General features: G+C 39.9%; 1 protein-coding gene across 10 annotated transcripts in view; it reads right to left on the reverse strand.

Annotated features, from left to right (window-relative positions):
* DENND1A (DENN domain containing 1A) overlaps window positions 1–22,415 on the reverse strand; it is a 535,076-nt gene that overhangs the window by 226,414 nt on the left and 286,247 nt on the right. For 7 of the 10 annotated variants that reach the window (XM_036855233.1, XM_036855237.1, XM_036855232.1 and 4 more), the window contains one exon: window positions 13,289–13,399. The exons of 1 other annotated variant lie outside the window; for it this stretch is intronic. In XM_036855233.1, coding sequence (XP_036711128.1) covers window positions 13,289–13,399 — 111 coding nt within the window. The remainder of the gene's footprint in view (window positions 1–13,288; window positions 13,400–22,415) is intronic. 2 more of the 10 variants (XM_036855231.1, XM_036855238.1) reach the window with 1 other exon arrangement.

Below are 22,415 nucleotides of genomic sequence, written 5' to 3' on the forward strand. Positions count from 1 at the left end.
CGAGAAGTTGTTAGCTTTCTCAATTTGAGAACTAGATTCTTCTATTTAATTATAAACCACCCTTGTGGTCATAAGGAAATAAATGGTGCCGTGATTCAGACAATGTGATTCAAACAGTGTTTTGATTTTTATTTATTCGTACAGGTAAAACCCACTATAAGATCAGCAAAAAGTTTTAAGTAAAACCTTCAGGGACTCTGAAAGTTAATGTATTCAACCCTTCGAAGAGTATGAGAAAAACCTTTAATTATAAATGGTTCAAATTGTGTTTACTACAGTTAGTGAGGGGAGAGTTGGCTTTTTAAGAAACTATCAACGATGCTTTAGCAGAAGAGAAATTAGAAAGCCTCAGAAATCAAAGGCCTTCAGCTATTCTAGACAGATGCCGGACATGTGAGTAGAAAGAAGGAATGTCCTGCTTTTTTTAGAAGTTGAAATGTAATGCTTCTGTATTTATTTTTCGTAGGGTGGGAAGGGCAATCTATCTTCAAGTAGTTTTTCATTCAGTTGGGTGGAACTCATCATACCTCTTGCTTCTCCACTATTCTCTGGGGAAAGGGAAGGAAAAAATTCCCACAAAAACCAACGCAGCAACATGGAGTCAAGTCGAGTGCCCTACACTAAGAGAAAGGTCATCCAGGCAAGAAGGAAGCTTTTCCAGGCAATCACCTGCCTACTCAATCACTTCTCTTTCCGCCTTCTCTTCTTTTTTCTTAAAGCTACCTACTAACTAGAGTAATCAGAGTAAGTTATTAACAAGGGCAACAAGTTTCATGCCAAGATCTGACACTTCAAAACATCAAAGCAGATAAAACTGCCAGAGAAAAGCTTTAGCTACCAAAGCAGAGGCAGATACCATGGTATTGTAAACTACAGTGTAAATAAGCCTATAGCACCATACGTGAGGAAACTGCAGACGTTTTTTTTAAGATGAAAAAGAAAAAGGTAAAATTACATTGGGATTGATAACAATTCATTTAAATACATGGACAGCTACTTCTCTATTCTGTGCCTATGACAGATACTCTAACTGATTGTGGAGTGAGGACATGGCCTGCGGATCCCTCTGAATGTGCAACCATTGGCAGTGGATCCAAGTTGGCACTCAAGAAGAAATCTATTTTCGTCCCCAAGTCTAGTATAAGTGGATATTTACATTTCTTTGAAAATATTTCTAAGATCATAATTTATGTTTAGCTAATTTATATATTGCTTTAATAAAGAATCTCATTTTTTAAAAGAAAGAAAGCATAACTGAACATAGAATCGTGAGAACCTATCTATCAGGCATCCACACGTGAAAAAGAAACTAAGAAACCTTCAGGTGGTAGGAGTTACTAGATTTGAAGGCATAGGGGGAAAAAAAAAATTTCCCCTGCATAGTTTTGTCAGACAAATCCAACCTCAGAAAGTGACAGTAAATTCAGAAAGATTGAAGCTATAAACAGACACCACCACGGCCACTTACTCAGCATTTACTATCTGCCAAGCACTGTTCTAAGTGCTTTACATGTACTATTTAACTCACTTAATCTTCACAGCAACCCTATAAAGGTAAGTAGCATTATTGTTCCCATTTACAGATGAGGAAACTAAGATTCCTAGATGTTAAGGACCTCGTGTAAGGTCACAGTAGTGGCAGAAGTAGGCTATAAACCTAGGGAGTCTAGCTCTGGAGTTCGTGCTCTTAGCTCATAGGAAACTGCCTCAGTGCTATGATCTGTATTAATCCGACAATTACTGAGTATCCACTATGTGTACATGCCACGCCCTCAAGCAATTTAAAATAGAAAAAGATCAAAATGCAAACAATCAACTTCAACACAAATGCATTATGAAAGAGGTGCTGTAACAGAGGTTCAAGTGTGCTAGCATATAAAGAAGGAATCGTTAATTCTGCCTGGGGCAAGAATCAGGCCTGCTTCCCAGAGAGAGAGGCAGGAGAGCAGAGCCTGGAAAGATGAAGACAGGAAGCGGTTAGTCTTCCTCCCTGGGAGGCTGGTCAGGTGGTAATGCTAGGTCAAGTGAACACAGCAGCTTCTTAGGCCACTCCAGCTCTACATAGTGATGACTGGAGACTTGAACAAGAAATGACAATTTAGTCAATGACTATGTGACTAGTGAGAAGTGGGTGGGTATGGAAAATCTCATACGAGTTGCCATGACTATTCTCTGTTGCTTGGATTCATTCACCATCCACTCTCACCAGTTGTACTAATTAAATCTTAAGAGCTCTTCCAGGATCTCTATTGCCTTCTTTGCTTCTGAAAGTCAAATCAGACCTCATTGCCCTGAAAAGGTAGGATTCAGAGTCAACATTTACTAAATGAGTAGTACGTGCCCAGCAATGGGCTACCTGCTTTCATATCTATGACCACTGAATCCTTTCAACAACCCTGAGGGGGTATTACTACTACCCTCTTTTTACAGAAGAGAACAGAGAGACTCAGAAGGATTAAGTAAACTGCCCAAGGTGACATGGCTGGGAGGATTCAGTTACACAGGTAGAAACTGAACAAAACCATCCTGACTTGAAGTCTGGTGCTCTCTCCTTCAGCCCTGCTGTCCTTTTTCTTGGGAAAAGACAGCAGAAACAGGCCTGTCTGAATCATCTAGCTGGGAGAACACATAGATATCGAGATAGCAGAAGAGAAAAAATGTGAACTTTTACAAGGTCTATACTAGCCCCTAACTACCTAGTCTAACCTCACATCACACGACACTTGCTCACCAGTGACCACACTTTCAGCTTGCAGAAGCCATAGGAAATTCTGAGTTCTTGTTCTCACTGACTCAGCACATAGTAGGTGCTCCAATTTCTTTAACGAAATCCACACAGATGCCTGCCAGTGTGAGTGCCATTTAGGGCTTTTGCAAGTATATTAAGATGTCAGTGACTTGAATATTACCTGTTAGTGTTTTTTAGTAGAGATCTGATTCATAAGAGTCATATAAAAAAGCTATCAGTCTTATAATCTAAAGAACATATCATTTGTTTCACAAATTGACCATACTACTAAAATAATAAACAAGATACCCTGCCAGTGTTCTCAATGCAATGGCTAAAAAGAAACATCACCTCTCTAGATCTATTTATACACATGTATCTAAAATTACACTGGTGGACTACATCAGCACCCAACATTACTGAGACCTTAAATAGATTATACTTAGCTCTGTCCTGTTCTAGACTAGCCAATGTCAAAATCAGAGCTCTCTCAAAGAGAAATATGGAAACAAAGAATTTTTTAGTGCTAATCTGTACTCACAAATATTTTCTAAACAAACTTAATCAGCCTCTATTACATAGTCTCAAAATGAAAAGAACTCTAATGATACAAAATAATCAAAGAATAAATACTGTCTTAGAGAACTGTCTATTCACTGGTTCTGAATCTGCTTGTGTATCAATCATTTGGGGAACCTTAAAAAAACAGACATCCCACGGTCCCATGTTAGATCTTTTGAATCAGAATGTCTGGAGGTGGTGCCCAAGAACTTGAATTTTTAACAAATTCTCTCAGTGATTTCTAACACAACTAATCCATGGATCAGAATTTGGGAATCACTAACAATCTGAATCCTCTGGCTAGTCCAAAACATGTGCTCAATGTGTTGAGCAAGAGGCAGGAGAGGAAGGTAAGAACTAGTAGGGAGACCATGGCTGGTTGATGTCACAACAATTTGTAAAGTATTGCAAATTAAACAGTTGTTACTCTATATACTACATAGTTTATATAGTCTCCATAACATCAAGGTTCTTCATTCTAGTTATAGTTCAACATGAACAAGAGAAAACGAACTCACACGTAATTACATGGAGAACATAGTTCAGAAAGCAGTTAATTGTATTTACATTTAAAAACCAGAGAAAAACCACATAAATAAAACATACCAATCTCTACTCCTATTTCCTGCCAATGGAAGTTCCTTTCATCTATTTCTAACAGTTTTTAATATTCTCTGAGCCACAATAAAATTTTACGTGATGGAGATTAGACAGGCTATGCTATTCGAAAGTTTGGCTGCAGAGTCTGTATTTCATGCCACTTCATTACATTTTGTTAAGGATTTCCCTCTTCACCAAAAGGGATTAGTTTTCTTCTCACTTCTTTGAATACTCTTCTTAGGTTGTTAGTGTGAACTAGGTTAATCTCTCTCTTTTTTAACATATAAAAGATGAACAGACAAAATGTTCGATTTATTTTATTTTTTAAATGGAACACTAAATTTAGTCTTAGAATTCTCTGTTTGGTAAGTTTCCAGTTACAAGGTCTTGGCTTCCCTTGAGCACAGTTTGAAACAAAATAATGCAGTTTGTTCCTACGGCTGGAACATGCAGAGTGGAGTGCGCAGGCAAAGAGGCCCTGGCTCTAGTCCAGTATTTCAAACCTTCTTAAACTGCCACTCTCATCTAGGCTTCAAGGGCTGCAGATAAGCAAACAGGATTAGTTACTTCTAGCCCAGAAGAGCTAGGAAAGCTTTACACACATCATTTAGGTACCCAACCCACTACACAGGCTGGGGTAGTCACGGCCAGGTGGAATTCATCAGGAAAGAAGTAAAGATGAAGCTAAATCTGAAAAACTCCCTAGTCCACAAGCTGGCCCTTCTTAGGTCACAAGACCAGGTGGTGATAAGATAGTGGACGCTGTCAGTGGAAGTGGATGGGACAGGACTGGAGCAAGGCTGGGAAGTTACCCATCCCTTCACGCCAACACTGAAGTGTCTACTAAGGGTCAGATCTGAGGGCGCGGTGGGTGGGGTGGGGTGGGGGAGAGACAGAAGTATCACCCACCACTCCCCAGGTCACCAATGTCCAAGACCTGCCCAAAGCCCACATTCTCTGGGACTAACAGGAAGACACTGACAGGGAGAAGATATTAGGTTTTTTGTTTTTTGTTTTTTCCTTCCTTACATGACGTACTATCAGAAAAGTAGTAATTCTTTTCACAGTTATGGGTACCACACAAATAATTAGGTGTGGAGGCTCAATTAATTAGGTAACAGTCTTGCCACTAAACTGTGCTTCCTTCCTAAGAACTTGTTTTAAAAAGCATCTGCTGAATAAAACAAATACACATTCCTTTGTAAAGTAAATATGCTTTTGTCATCATTTAACTGGATATTCTTAGTCTTCACAACTTCTTGCAGCACCCCTATGTCATAGAGGGAGCGATTAGGGCCAAGATACACAGGGGCTGAAAGGAACTGCAGTACACAAAACCTGAAGCCACAGTGAGTTGGGGGAGACATGCCGCAGGGACGCACCAAGGCTGGGCTCACAGCAGAGGAGCGGCGCAGGTGGGGCTGGGAGAGTCTAACAACATGCAGACAGAGTGGGCTGAATCTGAACGGCACTCGTGGAAATGGGGCTTTGGCCAATAGGGTCAGTATGCCAGTTAGACATTCACATATTGGCCTTCTGCTTCCCTGGTGCCAGGCACATAGAAAACGCTCACTAAATCTGAAGTGGAAAGCTTAAGTGTGCATTCCAAGGCAATATCCAGACTGAAATTCCTTCTGTGATTTCAGATTCATGGTCAACAGAATCATACCAAAAATATTTCTCTGGGTACAAGTGTCAAAGGGAACTCATGACAAACGGTGAGGTACCAAGGGGGCAGTATGAGATAGTAAGAAGGGGGCTGGCTTGGAGCCAAGAGAAGGCGGTTTTAATCCCATCTCCGCTGCTCATCTTAGGCAAGGCACTACAACTTTCCAAGTGCCAATATTCTCATCTGAAAAAGGAAAATAAAATCAACTAGTTCTTAGGGTTCCTGCAAAAAAAAAAAAAAAAAAAAAAAAAAAGATTGGCACAGTGACTGGCACATAGTAGGTGGCTCAAAAACATTAACTTAAGAGAATTTTTAAAGGGTGTGGGGGATAATTGGGGACCTGCCATATAAAATATAGAGCAAATCTAAAGAAGGGTGTCCTACATGCTTAATCTACGGATGCTGTCAGTGCGCCTTTGGTAGTCTTGGAGCTATTTACAGGCTACATAAGAAGCTTCCCTAAATACTATACAATCAGGATGTACCTTTTACCCAAACCAGCCTTACCAGCTCCACCAGCCACATTATCCACCAGCTTTGACTCAGAGTATCTTTTTGGCTGTTTATGAGAATTTTCAGATTCCCTCAAGTGTGACAGATATTCTTAACAATGTGTCTCTGGTTCTTGTGACAGTTCCCACACAAGGATTCTGATGTTCGTTTGAGAGGTGGCACCCGATAAACATAACCTGGTCCCCACAGCAAGCACTTTGAAGGGGCTAAGACTCATCTGTACGTGTAATTATTGGTTGTTTCTCCCTTTCCTGAAGCCGAAGGCTCCCTTCCCCTGACACTGCATCATAATAACCCACCTGCAATATCTGTCTCTTCTATGACTAGGACGTGACCTTGGGCAAGTTAACCCATCTCTCTGAGTGGATGGGCCAGTCTGTAAAATGGGATAATAGGACTTCTGTTGCAATTAGATGATATTAGATGATATTATCGTTATAAAGGTCTTATTTTAGACCTACTTGCTATCCATAAGAGTTATCAAAAAAGCAATATGAGTTAAACTCAGATATGAAAATCTGTAAGAAAAATAGGGCCTTTGTGTTAGAAGAAATCTCACTGAAGGATTTACATTAGAGAACAAGATGTAGTTAAGCCTTCCCTATTTATCATTTATAAAGGAAAACAATCAATATACATTAACTGCACAAAAAGAACAAAAACTTAACATTTTTCTTATACAGAATATGACAACATTATTGACCGAGAAAGCCTGAAATGAATATTACCTGACTCTGGACTAAACATGGCTGGGTTTGTCTCTATTGACGCACAGTCATTTTTATGGAAGACGGCACTCTGGGGTGTTCAACAGCTTTTATCTTTCAGATTCTTGATGGCTCTGAGAAGCATTAAGCCCACATCTTATCAAACAAAATTGAGAAAAATCTGGTTTGTCAAGGTATGACAGGCCACATCTGGATCTGTCAAGAGAGGGTCATCAGAAACTTCAGGCTAAAGTAGCCTTTGCATTCTCCTTCATCGAGAAGATAATAAAAAGCCACTATTAAGGAAGTAAAAGACAGCAATTAGAAAACTTTTTAATTCTGAAATTGAAGGGGTCCAGAGGCTTGGATAAAACTGATGTCTGCTCAGCTACTTATCCCCAGAGAAACTGCACGTAACTCATCAGGATGCTGCTGGTCCCATGTGAGGTATAAGGAGGCCCCTCCCCTTCCCTAAAGAGATTTCTACCATCAGTTACTAAAACTCAGAACTCAGTTAAGAACCAATTGTTTGTTAAAAAAATTTTTTTTTGAGTCAAAGTAATGTGTTTATAGTCTGAAAAACAAAACAAAAACTGCTAAAGGCTTATACTCCTGGCAAGTAGCAGTCCATCTCATGATACTCCTTACCCTTAATTCAAAGTAATCCCATTCAACACAGTATTTATCTCCTTATTTCTAAATAACTATTTCTTGATTTAAAATTTTAAACATTAGGGCTTCCCTGGTGGCGCAGTGGTTAAGAATCTGCCTGCCAATGCAGGGGACACGGGTTCGGGCCCTGGAAGATCCCACATGCCGCGGAGAAAGTAAGCCTGTGTGCCACGACTATTGAAGACCGCGCGCCTAAAGCCCGTGCTCCGCAACAAGACAAGCCACCGCAATGAGAAGCCCACGCACCACAACGAAGAGTAGCCCCCGCTCACCGCAACTAGGCAAAGCCGCAGGCAGCAATGAAGACCCAGTGCAGCCAAAAATAAATAAAATAAATAAATTTATTAAAAAAAATTTTTAAACATTAACATTTGACTTCCCATTACAGATGTTAATAATTTATCAAAAACATACACATACACCTTATGCCAGACTCTGTTCTAAGAGTTTTGCAAGTATTAATATCAATTCGTTTTATTTGACATGAGGTCATTGGTGACTGAACAAAAGCCGTTTCAGTGGAGGTGGGGGCTAACTCCTAACACAAGACAGAGGAGAGAATGAGAGGAGAGGAATTAGACAGGAAACAGAAATAACTCTCTTGAGGAATTTTATTCTAAAAGGAAGAAAACAAATGGGATAAAAGGAATGTGGTTAAGGATGTTTTGTTTTGAAGTCTGGGAGACACTATACCGTGTTAGCAAGCGCCTAAGAATGTACCAGTAGAGAAGAACAAATAATGATGCAGGAGAGAGGAGCTCAGTGCTGGAGGAATTTCCGTAAGGTAACAGGAAGGACGCTGAAGTGCTACTTTCTCTATGAGGCACTCCTTGACCATCTATCTAAACTGCAATCCCTGCCGCCTCCCCAGTCCCCATCCACTCTCCTCCTCTGCTTTACTGTACTCCTTGTACTTAGAACTAGCTACTGTACCATATATTTAATTCACCTCATTTATTGAAGATCTACCCTACTAGAATGTAAGCTTCATGTGAGGACAGGGATTTTTGCCTATTTTGTTCACTGTAGTATCACCAGTACCTATGAAAGGGCCACAAAAAATATTTGTTGAATGAAGTCAGGTGGACACGCGGAGTGGCTGGCCTAGAAAGGATGGACAGTGCATCCACAACAGAGAAGGTGAGTGGAGGACTAGTGATGACAGGAGGTTGACAGGTGTGGTAGGGGCTGGTGCCACTCTCTCCTGAGCACTTCCGTTAGATAAGGATAGAATTTCAGGTTAGAAATAATTTTCCCTTAGAAGTTTAGACACTGCTTCACTATCTTCTGGTTTCTACAATCGCCATGGCAAAATCTTGTTCAAGTTTGATTCTTAACCTTTGTACAAGAACTACTTTGTCTCTATCCCTGTATTGTAAAATTTCATGATAAAAGGGCTTGGTATCTTCTTTTTTAACTTTTCAAGAATTCTAAAAACTATATACATATAAAAGTATGTAGATCATGTAAGTGACACTTAAAGGAGAAAAACTTAAGATGCCAAAACCCAGCACCTAGTTTAGGGTTGGCCAACTACAGCCCGAAGGCTAAGTCTGGTGTGCCTCCTATTTTTGTAAATAAAGCTTCTTGGAACACAGTCACACTCACTAGTTACTGATTGTAAACTACAAGGTCAGAGTCCAGTAGTTGCAATAATGACTGTATTTACTATTGGACCCTTTACAGAAAGGTTTGCTGATCCCTAACCTAGCTCAAGACAGAAAATAATACTTCTGATGTCCCACGTATGCCTCTTCCCAACTATACTCCTTTCACTCCCTTTGAGGAAACTACTACCTAAATTTTGTGTTAATCATTCCCCCCCTCCGTGGTTTGTATGTATCCCTAAATAATATACCATTTAGTTTTTCTTACTTGAATTTTATATTAATGAAATCATACTGTATATTCTTCTGTAGCTTGTTTCTTCTACTCAGAATTCTGTATTAGAGACCCCACCATGCTGATAGTGTAGTTCATCTTCACTTACACAGTATTCTACTGTATGACTATGCAACAATTTATGAGTTCTCTGTTGATGGTCATGTGGGCTCTTTCCAGGTTTAAAAAACAAAACCCAAAACAACAATGTTGCTATGAACATGCTTGCACATGTATCCCACTATACATGACCAAAAAGAGCGTGTAGGTATGTGTATGTACACACACAGACACACAGACACACACACACAATTCCACCCAGGAGTGGAACTGCTGAGTGTTGGGCATATGCAAATAGTTCTGTGCCACATACTCTTCAAATAGTAGTACATGAAATTCTCCAATACATCTGCAATATAACACTTGGCTTTATCAGACATCTAATTTTTGCAAACCTAGTGTTTTAATTACTGTAGTTTTAATTTGCTTTTCTGTGATTACTAATGTGGTTGAGCATCTTTCCATATATTTATTAGCCATTTGTGTTTCTTCTGTGAAATGCCTATTTGTGCTTTTTGCCAATGTTTCTATTGATAGATTTGTCTTCTGCTTTGTTTTTTTTTTTTACTGTAGTAGTTCTTTATATATTTCAGATATTAATCTTCTGTCAGTTTTATATATAGCAAATACCTCATCTCAGCTTGTGCCTTGTCTTTCCATTCTCTGAATGGTATTTTTTAATGAACAAAATTCACAATTGTAATCTTTTCCTTTATACGATGCATATTTTGGATTATTTAACTGAATCCATTTCTACTCCAAGATCACAGAGATTATTCTCCTACTTTGTCTTCTAAAGTTTTAAAATTTTGCCTTTGACATTTAAGTCCTTGATCCATTTGGAATTCAGTTTTGCAAGTTGTATAAGATATAAATTATCTCCCTTTTCTTCCCCATGTGGATAATCAATTATTGAAAAGTCCATCCGTCCCCCCAGATTTTACAATGCCACCTCTGTTGTATATGAAGAACCCACACACATGGTCCGTTTTTGCAATCTCTATTCCGTTCCATCAGTCTATTTGTGTATCCCTATGCCGTTACTAGCATCTTAGTTACTAGAGGTCTATAAAAAGTCTTGATGTCTGGTAAAGCAAGCTTTATCACCCATTCTTTTTCTTCAAGTATATCTTGGCTCTCCCTTTGGCTTTCCATATTAATTTTAGAATCAGGTTGCCAAGTACTATGTAAAATCCTATTGGGATTTTGAATGGAATTGTATGCAATCTATAATATACATCATTTATACCTTTAATATAATGAGTCTTCCTATTCATGAACATGGTCATGCTTTTTCTCTATTGAAAATTCATATTGAACATTTGAATTTTCCCTTTCAATATGTTAATGTGGTGAGCTATAGTGACAGATTTTCTAGTATTATCAGCCTTACATTTCTGGAATAAAGTCAACTCAGTTATTATGAATTATATTTTTTATGTATTTGCTACTGTTTTGTTTAAGATTTCTACAGCTATGTTACTGAGTGAGATTGGCTGATAACTTTTCTTTCTTGTAGTGTCTCTTCGTGTAGTTGAATGTCAAAATTATACAAGTGTCACAAGAAAAGCTCAGGGGGTGTTCCGTCTTTTTTCTAGACTCTTAAGGAGTTTGTCTAAGATTGAAATTACCTGTTCCTTGAGATATTTGATAATACCTGTAAAGCTATCCGGGCTGAGTGTTTTGTAAAAAAAAAAAATTTATATATTGATTCAATTTCTGTAAATTAAATGACCAATTCAATTTTTATATTTCTTCTTAATTCAATATTGGTAAATTATATTTTTCTGTTCATTTCACCTTAGTTTTTGAATGTTGGCATAACATTGATAACAGCATTTTCTTAATATCTAAGATTTCTGCTGCATCTGCTCTTTGTGCTTGTTGATTTACTCCTTTATTTCATTTTAGTTTTGGGAAGGAGCAGAAATAACTTTGTGTGTTTAATCCCCTACATTTATCTAAACAAAATCACACAGAAGATACATTCTTCCTTATCTATAATATGGAGAAATAACAGAACCTACTACAAACTGTTGTAGTGACAATTAAATGAGTTAATAGATGAAGAGGGCTTAGCACAGTGCCTGGCACATATTAAAGGCTCAAAAACATCATGGGAATTCAATTCCACTGTTATGATGTCCTATTTTTGTTCTACTTAAGTTTAATACTTCAAAGCAACAGTAACTGGTTATGGACTAGACTCTTTGAAATGTACTCTTAATCTATCCAGCCTCATAAAGAGGCAATGATAAATCTGGTTGGCAATATTCTCATTCTGAACCTCAGTCTGGGTGTTCAGGCCCTGAGATTACGAACTACACTTACGAGTTTAAAACCAAATGCAAAACAAAGCAAGAGGTCTATTATGGGCTGTTTTTCCCTTGAGGGCAAGGGCCGTGCTTTTATCACCTACTATGCGTTGTAAGCCTAGCACCTAGCAGGCAATTAAAAAATTGTGCATTCTTGACAAGCAAACAATACCAAAAAAATAAAATAATAAAATTACAGTGAAAACCATAAAGAAAACTCTAGAGGTCTCACTAAGTTTGCATCATTAGGTGCCTTGAATTCATGGGTAAACACATAGGTAAATCATAGGCCTATGATTCTATCCATAGGAACGTCAATAGGGAAATTCCCACCGTAAGATGGTCTTTCTACCCTCTCAAACAGTCAACTTCTCCTAGTCAATATCTTTTTGTAAGTTTTACCTCAAAAAGAAAAAAAAATACTGTAAACAGATATTGAACTTTAGTTAAGAACAAACATACGCAATTATTGGGGAGAAGCATAGTGATGTCTGTGATTTACTTTGAAATGCATCAAAAAATAAGATGGCTTGATGGATGGTATGAGGGATGGATAGATGGATAAAGATGGGCCCAAGCAAGCACAGAAATATGTTAATGGCAGAATCTAGATGGAATTATGTGGCTGTTCACTGCAAACTGATTTCAATTTTCTGTGTTTGAGAATTTTCATAATAGATACTGGGAAAAATATAAACTCCTATACTTAGCAAGTTAAAAAAACTAACATAAAAAGAATATGAAAAATATTTATATTATATAGTAAAAGTTTTTACAATATAAAAAGAGCTCATCCTAATTTATTTTTTTAAAATCAAGAGCCCTATAAGATAAATGAGAAAAGACATTAACAAATAACAAAATGCAAATAGGGGGGAAAAAAAAACAACGCATGGAAAATGTTCAGTTACCTCTAACCAAAGAAATTAAAAATAAAGCAAACCTGCAATACCATTTTATGCCTATTTTATTTGGTAAATTAAAGCACATGTCCACGAGCACACACACAATTCTGGCAAGGCTGCAGTGCAAAGGGTACACTCATGCACAGCTGGCAGCATCCACTATAAAAAAGCATAGCCTGTTTGGGAAGCAATTTGGCATCCATAAGTCATAGCACTTATTCAGTCCTTCGACCCAGTGGTCCCAATGCTTAGAATACAAACTGTATCAGTCAAATGCAGCCAAAAGATGTTCACTGCAGTGTTACCTACTAAAGAATTAAACTACGAACTACCTAAACGGCCATGAAGAGAAGAAAGATTTAGCAAGCGATGACACATCAGTATAAAGGAATATGATACAGACATATAAAAAATGACAATAATGGAAGAATGTGGAAATATGCAAAGTGTTCATAACACACGATCAAATGGGAAACTATTTATAATTGATTGTGAAACTACAAGAATAAATGAAATGTGCATTGACACTGTGAAGGAACATGAATAATTAATGAAAATGACATGTTACTACCTGAGGGGATTGTGGCTGATTTCTTTTTCTAAACTTTTCTTTAATCTTTCCGATACATCTTTCAATTAAAATAAAATTCAAAAGCCCGCCTCGACTGTCTACTCACAGTGCTGAGTTTGCTGCAGATGATGAGGATCCGGCGCTCGCAGAGCATGCTTGCGTACAGGTGCAGCATGTTGTTTACATCCACAGCCACAAAATACTCTGTCAGATTTCTCTAGGAGAAAGAAGAAGGGAGGTTTGGGGTTTACTTTGTTTGTTCTTATTACAAACGGTATCTAACAGAAGCACGAGAAACAGAAAATAATCAGAAAGTATACTCCCCTCTTCCCCAGTCCTATGCTTTCTCCCTGGGAGACCAAATCTCACTCACATGTAAATTGTGAAATGTAAAGTTGGAAGAGACCTTAGAGATGAAGGAGTCTGAGCAAGCACACCTCTGGGTGGTGATTACAGTTTGCGACGTGAAGTCACATGCAGCACTGTGCTTGCTCTTCACGTCAGCTCCGAAAGGTGAGCAGGACAAGAAGTCTGCAATCTTAAAAATGAGGAAACCAAGGCAAGAGAGAGATGCCAAGATCAAAAAACCTAATGAGCAGTGAAGATGAGACTGCAGCTCATATCCTCTGACCCTGGGTCCTAGAACTTTCCCAATGCACTGTGCCATACGTCTAAGCAAAAGAAAGTACCCAGGGACCAAAATGCTTCTGGCACAGAGCCTGTTTCTGTCCAACAGGCCCCACCTGCAAAGGCCAGGCATGCTCCTCTCCTGTCATCACGGCTGCGGTCCCCTCCTCCACAGTTTACATTCTCTAAAATGCCTCAGCTGGAAGTAAAGCAATTTCCAAGATCTACAATTTCCAGGTATTTCACTCAAAAGGGGGAAAAAACCATCGAAGACAAGCAGTAGCAAGTTGTGACAAAGCAGTGTTTTAAACTAGCTTTTGTGTGTAGCCTGGGCTTCATTCCTTTAATTAGTACTGTAGATTGGTACTCTTCAGATTTCAGAAAAAATGTAATGTGTTTCATTTCTGCAACCTTTTCTATACCCACCTGACTTTAATAATACACATGAATATGCTAATTTCTTCAATGTTACAGGTTTTCAATGCCATACAATATAATCCTCTGAAAATGAAGGGGGTTGGAGAGGGAAGGAACGCTATTGCCAGGGGTTGCAGTTTATAATGATGAAAGATCCATAACCCATAAATTAAAGTAAACCAGGTGGATTTTATATGCAAAATAGCATAAAGTGCTTTTCGACAATATTATGGGTTGGAAATAAGAATGGGCACTTATGATTTATTATTGTTTGATTTGAGTACCAGGTTAACTATCGACCTTTATAAATAAAGCATGAGTGAATTAATAGGTCTGCATACTGACTACCTACCAAGTCTCAGGCACTGGACCAGGTACTCTTAAACGTGTAATTTTAAGCAATCTTCACAAAAATCCAATGAGGTATTATTCTTTCCAACATATAGGTAAACTAAGTCTGGGAGAGATTCAGTAACTGGTACAGTCAGATTTTGGACACAGATGCAACACCATAGCCCTATACTTTCCCTTACATTACATTCTCCCTCTTAAATACTTTTAAATATCTACAATATATGAGGCTTTACATATATTATTTCACTCATCTTGAAGCCACTCCTTGAACAAATATTATCATCTCTATATACAGATAAGAAAACAGAGGCACAGAGAAGTAACTTGACCAAGGTCATATAGTAAGCGGATAAGGCATTGTTCAGTCTTGGGTGGTTTTGTCTTTAAACCTGTGGGGTTTTTTTCTTTTTTTTAACCACCACTAAAAATAGTAGATAAAACTTGTATTTGGAAAGAACATGCAGGATCAAAGTATGGCAAAAGAAAAAGTGTTTCTGTTAAAAATTGTTATTCCATTTATTGAGTAATCCTTGTGGGCCAGGAAATAGGTATTTTACCTGCGTTCTCTCTAATCTTCTCAAAAACCCTGAGGAAGGCATTATCATTTCCATTTTATAGACGGGAAAACTGAGGCTCAGGAAGGTTAAACAGTCTTCCAAAGGTCACCCAGCTGGAAAGGGCCAAGTTTCAAAACCAGGTTTCCTGAACCCCAAACTCTTGCTCTAACTGCCACACAAACTTGAAAAACAAAACTGAGCAAACAAGAAAGGCAGTATAAATTAGTCAAAAAGTGTACCTCTGGCCCAGTGGACTGAGGAGTGCTGAGCTAATGAAGTCAGGGTGGGGTTTGTTCTGAAGACAGTGACATGGCAGAGTTATTCTCGCAAACAAAAATACAAGGCCCTCAGCTGAGCATTTCAGTAAAATGCTTAACTGCTGATGAATTACATGAATTTTTCTTTTAGGAGAGGATGGAAGTAAAAAGAAAATAGAAATGAGGAGCTTAAAGAAGGCCAGAAAGCCCATTAGCACTTTTGACAGATCCAAAGATAACTCTGAAGCCACCAAAACGTGGCCTCAAGAGTCTGCCAAGAAGCTTCACGCTGGGTAGAAATATGTTACACAGCTTGCCGTCCAAATAGGGAGACACAGCGTCAGAGACAAATCCTGCGCCTTATTTTGGTGGGAGAAAAAAAAATCACAAGGATACTTTTGTGGATGGGGAAGGGAACATTTCTGAAATAAAAACACCACTTGGTTGAGGCATAACCCCCAGGCCAACCAGGTTCTGAAGGATTCAGGTGCTTGGTCCAAAAACTCTACACAGGTATGTTAAAAATATGTAACATTTAACCAAATTCTCTCTAAACTGTCATGTACTTTTTTTGGTATTTCTCATCCCATCTGTGCTGATTACCAAGATATTTGTGTCTAAACAGAAGCTGTCTTTCTTATCTGCTTCCTCCCTGCCTCTTTCCTTCTGGGACGCCACCCGCCTAGGCAGTGGGAGTGGGTGGGAATGGACTGGGAACCTCGATCAGCCATAGGAGCACCTGTGGGGCAGAACGGACCTTGGGAACACCTGGAGGGAGCCCTTGCAGCTCCCATCAAGCCTTATCTCAGAAGAAAACCCCTCAGAGAGAGGGGCCTCCTTCCCCCTGCCTTTAAGAATCCGGTGGCTTAAGCTACAACCACTCTCAATTTCTCAGACCTGCCATGCTTTTCATACCGCCAGGCCTTTACTTCCTCTGTTTCCTCTGCCTAGAAGGCTCTTCTCTTCCTTGAGGACACCCATTTACTTTTCATGACTCAGCTCAAATGTCACCTTCTCCTGAAAGGCTTCCTCAACTCCTCATTTGTCAAGCTGCCCTTTGTGCTTCCATGACAATTTGTCTCTATCTTATAATCACTCAGTTACAAGTATGTTTTTGCCACCAGACTGAGATCCCTTTGGGTAAAATGATGTATCCCATCATCTTAGCAGTTTGAGGAAAGAGAGAATCAATGAGTGGAGAAAGCAACTGACTGAAGACTACTGCTCATTAGCTCAGGCGTGAGCAGGGTGGTATAAGAGAAACACGAGGGCCTCGAAGGGGGGACAACATGGTATGTTAGGAAGAATGGACCGCTTGACTTCAGAAAACCTGGGTCTGAGTTGGATGAAGTGATCAATTACTTAGTAATGATGAAGGGCCCACAGGATAAGAACTGACATTGGAGACTCACAAAGTCAGGTAAGGTAGCTGGAGGAGGGGGAGCTTTTAAAATTTATTTATTTATTTATTTATTTTTGGCTGTGTTGGGTCTTCATTTCTGTGCGAGGGCTTTCTCTAGTTGCGGCAAGCGGGGGCCACTCTTCATCGCGGTGCGCGGGCCTCTCACTATCGCGGCCTCTCTTGTTGCGGAGCACAGGCTCCAGACGCGCAGGCTCAGTAGTGTGGCTCACGGGCCTAGTTGCTCCGCGGCATGTGGGATCTTCCCAGACCAGGGCTCGAACCCGTGTCCCCTGCATTGGCAGGCAGATTCTCAACCACTGTGCCACCAGGGAAGCCCAGGGGAGCTTTTAAAGGTATCAGTGGCTACATTCATTTTTGTTTGTTTGTTTATTTATTTATTTGGTTGTGTTGGGTCTTAGTTGCAGCAGGCGGGCTCCTTAGTTGCAGCATGTGAACTCTTAGTTGTGGCATGCATGTGGGATCTAGTTCCCGGACCAGGGATCGAACCCGGGCCCCCTGCATTGGGAGTGCGGAGTCTTAACCACTGCGCCACCAGGGAAGTCCCTACATTCATTTAAAATGTAAAGAAATAGGTGGTTTGTTCTTCAGGTAGTTGGGGCAGGGGGGCAGGGAGAACTGTACACAGAGGCAGGTGTCCATTTCACAGCCAGGTCAATCATATTTCTCAGATAGGCAAGAACACAGTATAGGGAACGAGGAATAAGAAGAGAAGGCTTCCATGGCAAGTTGTCCTAAGTTAAGACTGTAGCCAGAACATATTGTGAGCTTATATTTATAAAAAACACAGGTATGCCACTTTCTCCCAGCACTTGGCTTCAGTGGAACTAAGTCTTTAATCTTCCATTTCTGTATCCTATAATCAGCCAGTCAACAAACACGTGTTTGACTCCTACTAAGTGCTTAGTACCACCCTGGGAGCTAGGCCTGCAGAGATTAACTAAACATGATCCCCATTTTCTAGGAGCAGCGTTAGACCCAGAAACCTCATATGCCAAGAACTGTGATCCAGGCTAGACACACGCCAGGGCTGGCTGAGAAGGGAAGATTCAACTCTGCCAGATGGATATGGGGGGAAGGCTGGGGAAGACTTGACAGAGGAGAAGATACTTCTCTGGGCCTCCCAACAAGGGGTTCACTTAGGGGACAGGGGGAGAAGCGTGTCCCAGCCAGAGGCAAAGGGGAGAGAGCAGCTCTATGCAGGTCAGTGGAGTGAAGGGCAGGGTGCAGGGCAGGGAGCGTGCTGGGGCAGGGGAGCTGGGTTCAGATCCTGTGGGAGCCTAGACTTTCTCCACAGGTAACAGGGACTGCTGAAGAATCAGGATGGTCCTATCTGTGTTGCAGAAAGATCTTCCTAGAGGTCCTGTAGAGGATGCACAACGGAGGGCAAGCAGGAGGCAGGGCAAGCAGCTAACAGGCTACTGCCACATTCAGGGAAAGAATGATTACAAGCTATTCAGATAAAAGCTTTGAATATGAATGTCAAAGATCTCTGTAAAGTGGAATCACAGGACTTGACAATGGGTCAGACTTTGAAAGGGGGTAGGAAGGATCTGGGACAAGGCCCAGACTTCCAGGTTCCTGTGCTCCACATCTGTCCACTTGCCCAACAAGTTTTTTTTAAAGGGAGAGTCCAGTCTTTTAATGAAGGATCAATCCTTCTTCTAAAGAACCATCAATCCTGTCAAACATGGTATTGCTGTCCACCTAGTCTTAGGCCTAGTGTCCTGGGTTATAATGCCATCATGGCTAAGCCTAAATAACCACCCCCTTTATTCCCTGGCAATTACTCCTCCATGTGACTGACTCACCTGCTAAAAAGGAAAACCTTGCTTAGACAGACTACTTCCCAGTGTCCATGCTCCAAAGGGCTGTTTTCTCAGTGCTAGTAAGTTTTTAGGCTTAAGCAAGAACATTCCTTTTCTATTCATGGAGTTTAAGCATATTTTCAGTTACATATAGTTATGTGCCTCCGAGCATCCTCCTATACGCCTAGTAATTATTATTTGGGCCCACTCTGTAGGGCTGGGTAGCAGGGACACAAAGCTGACCACTTCCCAGGCCGAACATGGCTCAAGTCCGAGGAAGGTCTCCGGTTAACAGACAAAGAGCAGCCCGGAAGTTGAGCTTCAGAAGAGGCACGTACATGGCTCTCCAGGCTTTTCATTTCTACAAAGCAACAGCGGGGAAGAACACTTCCAGCTCTAACTCTCTGTGGCTCTAAATCCAGACAAAGAAGAAAGGAAGACACTTGGCAAAACCCCATTTCCCCCAGGAGAAGCCCCATAATGGCTGCTCCCTTCTAGTTGTCCCTGCTGGCTCCTGTGCCGATCCAGGTGGCTGGGGACTTCAGGCTCACTGCGATCCACGCCCCGGGTGAGGAAGCAGGTGGGGGTGGGGGTGGTGATGGGAGGTGGAATGGGCCTCGGATGGGAGGGGATACAGTGGGGCTCAGAGAAAAAGGGTCTTAGGTTCAGTACCTTAGGGAAATGAGATAATCCCCAAACTAAAGAACTGACTCTAAGCTGGGTACTCCTTGGAGCCTTCGAAACAGATGCTAGTCCGCCCCACGGTCTGTCATTTTATTAGTCTTTGTCACTCTCAGCTTTATACACAGTATAGATGATAAAGACTTACTGTACCATGTCTGGAGGAGGTTTCTAAGGCAAGAGGCTGGTTTTGTCCATGGGCCTTATTTCCTGAAATAACTCTTGCTCAGATTATTTTACCATAATGTAAACCTTTAAAATCCTCAATTAATTTTTTTAAATAAGAATTTAGGTTATTTTAGTTGTGTAGGATTCTTAAAAAGGAATTATAAATTTGGATTCTAAAATAATCTGTTTGAGAAAGAATCCCACAAACTCACATAAGCAATCAAATCAGAGAAGTATCTTATAGGAAAGAAAGCAGAGTTTACCCGGAGGTCAACTTTTATCCCTCTGTATGAATGGAAAAACCATTAGAATAAACAATTACCTGACAACTCTTAACAGCAACAATGGAATTCTCTATAATCTCAGTACTTGATAATAGGTCTTCTACTACCACTTCAACTTTGTTTATTTTTGAAAGTCACGATGAGTTCATAAATCTTTTCTATATCATGGTGCATCTTTTGACAAAGTGGAGTCTGGGCAATGTTATATGTAACTGTCCATTCTAAATGCTTTCCTCGCATCATTAACCACTTGGTATGACACAGGCCAGATAATTAAGACAGGTTTGTTTAATATTCTAAAAGAAGGTCTATATGATTATCCATTAATCAAAAGTAAACTTCAAACCCTGGCCACTAAAAAAATCCCTTATAGAGCCAGTTTACAATGTAATTATGAATACATATCTGTTCATGATCTGTGACTTTTTTTTAAATGCAGGTCAACTGTTTAAATTTATAAAGATTTATGCTCATTTAATTATTGCCTGTATAAAATTCACTCCTACATGTGTTATCTTGATAGACAGAAAAAACCCTGAAGAGCAATTATATAGTGATGATAGTTTTTCAGTGAAAAAGAAGAAAATATTTTTACACAGAAATTGTAGAAATAATGAGAATTAAGTTCAACAGGGATCTGAAAGTGGCAGGACTTAATTTTCTCCATTTGCTTTTCATTAACATCTTGCAGACTCACTGGCCCAAAAGCCAAGTGAAAGGAACTGTTATTTTTCCTTCTCCTGAGAGTGACTGCATTGCTAATTCATTCATTCATTCATTCAATCATTCAGTCATTCCATAAATACTGAATATCTACTCTGTTCTAGGTACAGTGCTAATTACAGAGATGCAGTGATGAAAAAATTCTGATCCCTATCCTTATGGAAGGAGAACTGATAAAAACAGTCACACAATTAATTATATAATTTACACTTAGGATGACTGATTTCTTAGGAAGGTACTGGGAGCCAAGGAGCAGAGGCCCAGGACCCAGCAGCATCTCGGTGCTGGAATCAGACTGACCTGAGTGTGACTCCTGGTTTAGCGTTTACTGGCTGGGTGGCTAGGGGTAAGTTACTTCACGTCTCTGGGCTCTATCTCCTCTTCAGAGCACGGATAACAACCATACTGTAAGGCTGCTGTGAAGATTTCATGATATAACAAATAGTACCTGATCTGATCCACGGTGGGTGTTCAATCAATACTACCTCCTTTCTCTCTCTCACATTAACCCTTCTCTGAAGCTGTCCAGAAGAATATAATTATCTGCTGACAGAATCAAGTTCCATATCCCAAAGTCCTTTTACCCTTTTCTTTGCTTATTCTCTTAGTTCAGAAGTCCCTAAGAGGAGATAATCAATAAATGTGTACACAACATCTCCCACATGACAGGCACTAGAGTCCTGGACTCTATTTCCTGTACAATTTCCAGTCAATGGTGGCTGCTAAGAGACTTTTGTGGCCAAACATACACTCCATGAAAAGTGTTGCTCTTCACAACCAAAAATGTCAGCAAAAACCAAGAAAAGATAAGCTCCAAGAAGTAATGCTCCCTAGCCCTTGGCCACAACTCGAGAGGTTAAGACTAGAATTTTAGGAAAGCTGAAGCACAAAGGGAAAGAAAGGACCATCAAAAGCAGTATCTCTGTTGCACCAGGCATTGAACTTGGAACTTTACATGTAATAGTTCACTTGTTCCTCCCACTTTCCTTTATTAGATAAGGAGGCTTGAGAATATAAGTAAGTATCCCAAGGTCCCAGAGTGGTGGAGCCCAGGGTATGGCTGTCTCCGAAACTCATGTTCTTTCCACTACAGCAGACTATATCATATTAACAACCCCTTCGTTATTGCTTGTTTCAGTTTTCAATGCAGCAATTTAGTCATTTTAAATTAATCCTTGAAAAACTGCCAAGAGATTAAAATGCAAATTTCAACATGGCTAGAGCTCAATAGTGATTCTATGTCAAAAATCACACAAATTGGTCCTACAAAAGTTCAGATTCTCCTTAGAGGAAAAGCTTTCCTGCTTCATTTCATAACTGAAATATGAAAAATCATTACTTTTCCTTTTTCCATTCCTCATGAATATCAAAAGTCAACTGTAGGGAGGCACGGGGGTATAATGGAAACAAAATGTTTTGGTTCCTTACAAACCTGGGTCACTACACCCCATTTGGAAGCAGACCTTGGGCTATAACCTCAGGCCTGTGAGCCCTGGGTCCCCACATGTAAAATGAGGCTCACGTCTACCTCTCACAGAATAGCTGTAAGGATTTAAATGGAACCATGTATGTTAGGAGTCTGGCAGATTGTTTTTATTATTCTCACTTAGAAACAAACAAGGCCAGCCTTTTACTGGTCTGCAAAGGAAGATTTAGGGGACAATGGGTCATACACAGGGAATTGGTTCATTAGTGGCAAAACCAGCAGAGGGAATGCAAATTTTTTTAAATGGCGGGGGCAGGGGAGGTAGCATACAGTGCAAACAGGAATTGGAGGTGTGGTTATGAAGAAGATAAAATTTTTTTCCTACACTATTTCTAATCTCAGTAATTGTGGTTTTGAAAATTGAGAAACTGTCAGGACTTTCAGGTACCTTAAAGTTCTTGAGTAATTCTCAGTCCTTAAAATTAAAAAATAGAAAGATGAACTTAACCTA

The sequence above is a fragment of the Balaenoptera musculus genome, chromosome 6 (genome assembly GCF_009873245.2).
Source record: "Balaenoptera musculus isolate JJ_BM4_2016_0621 chromosome 6, mBalMus1.pri.v3, whole genome shotgun sequence".
Classification (NCBI taxonomy): Eukaryota; Metazoa; Chordata; class Mammalia; order Artiodactyla; family Balaenopteridae; genus Balaenoptera; species Balaenoptera musculus.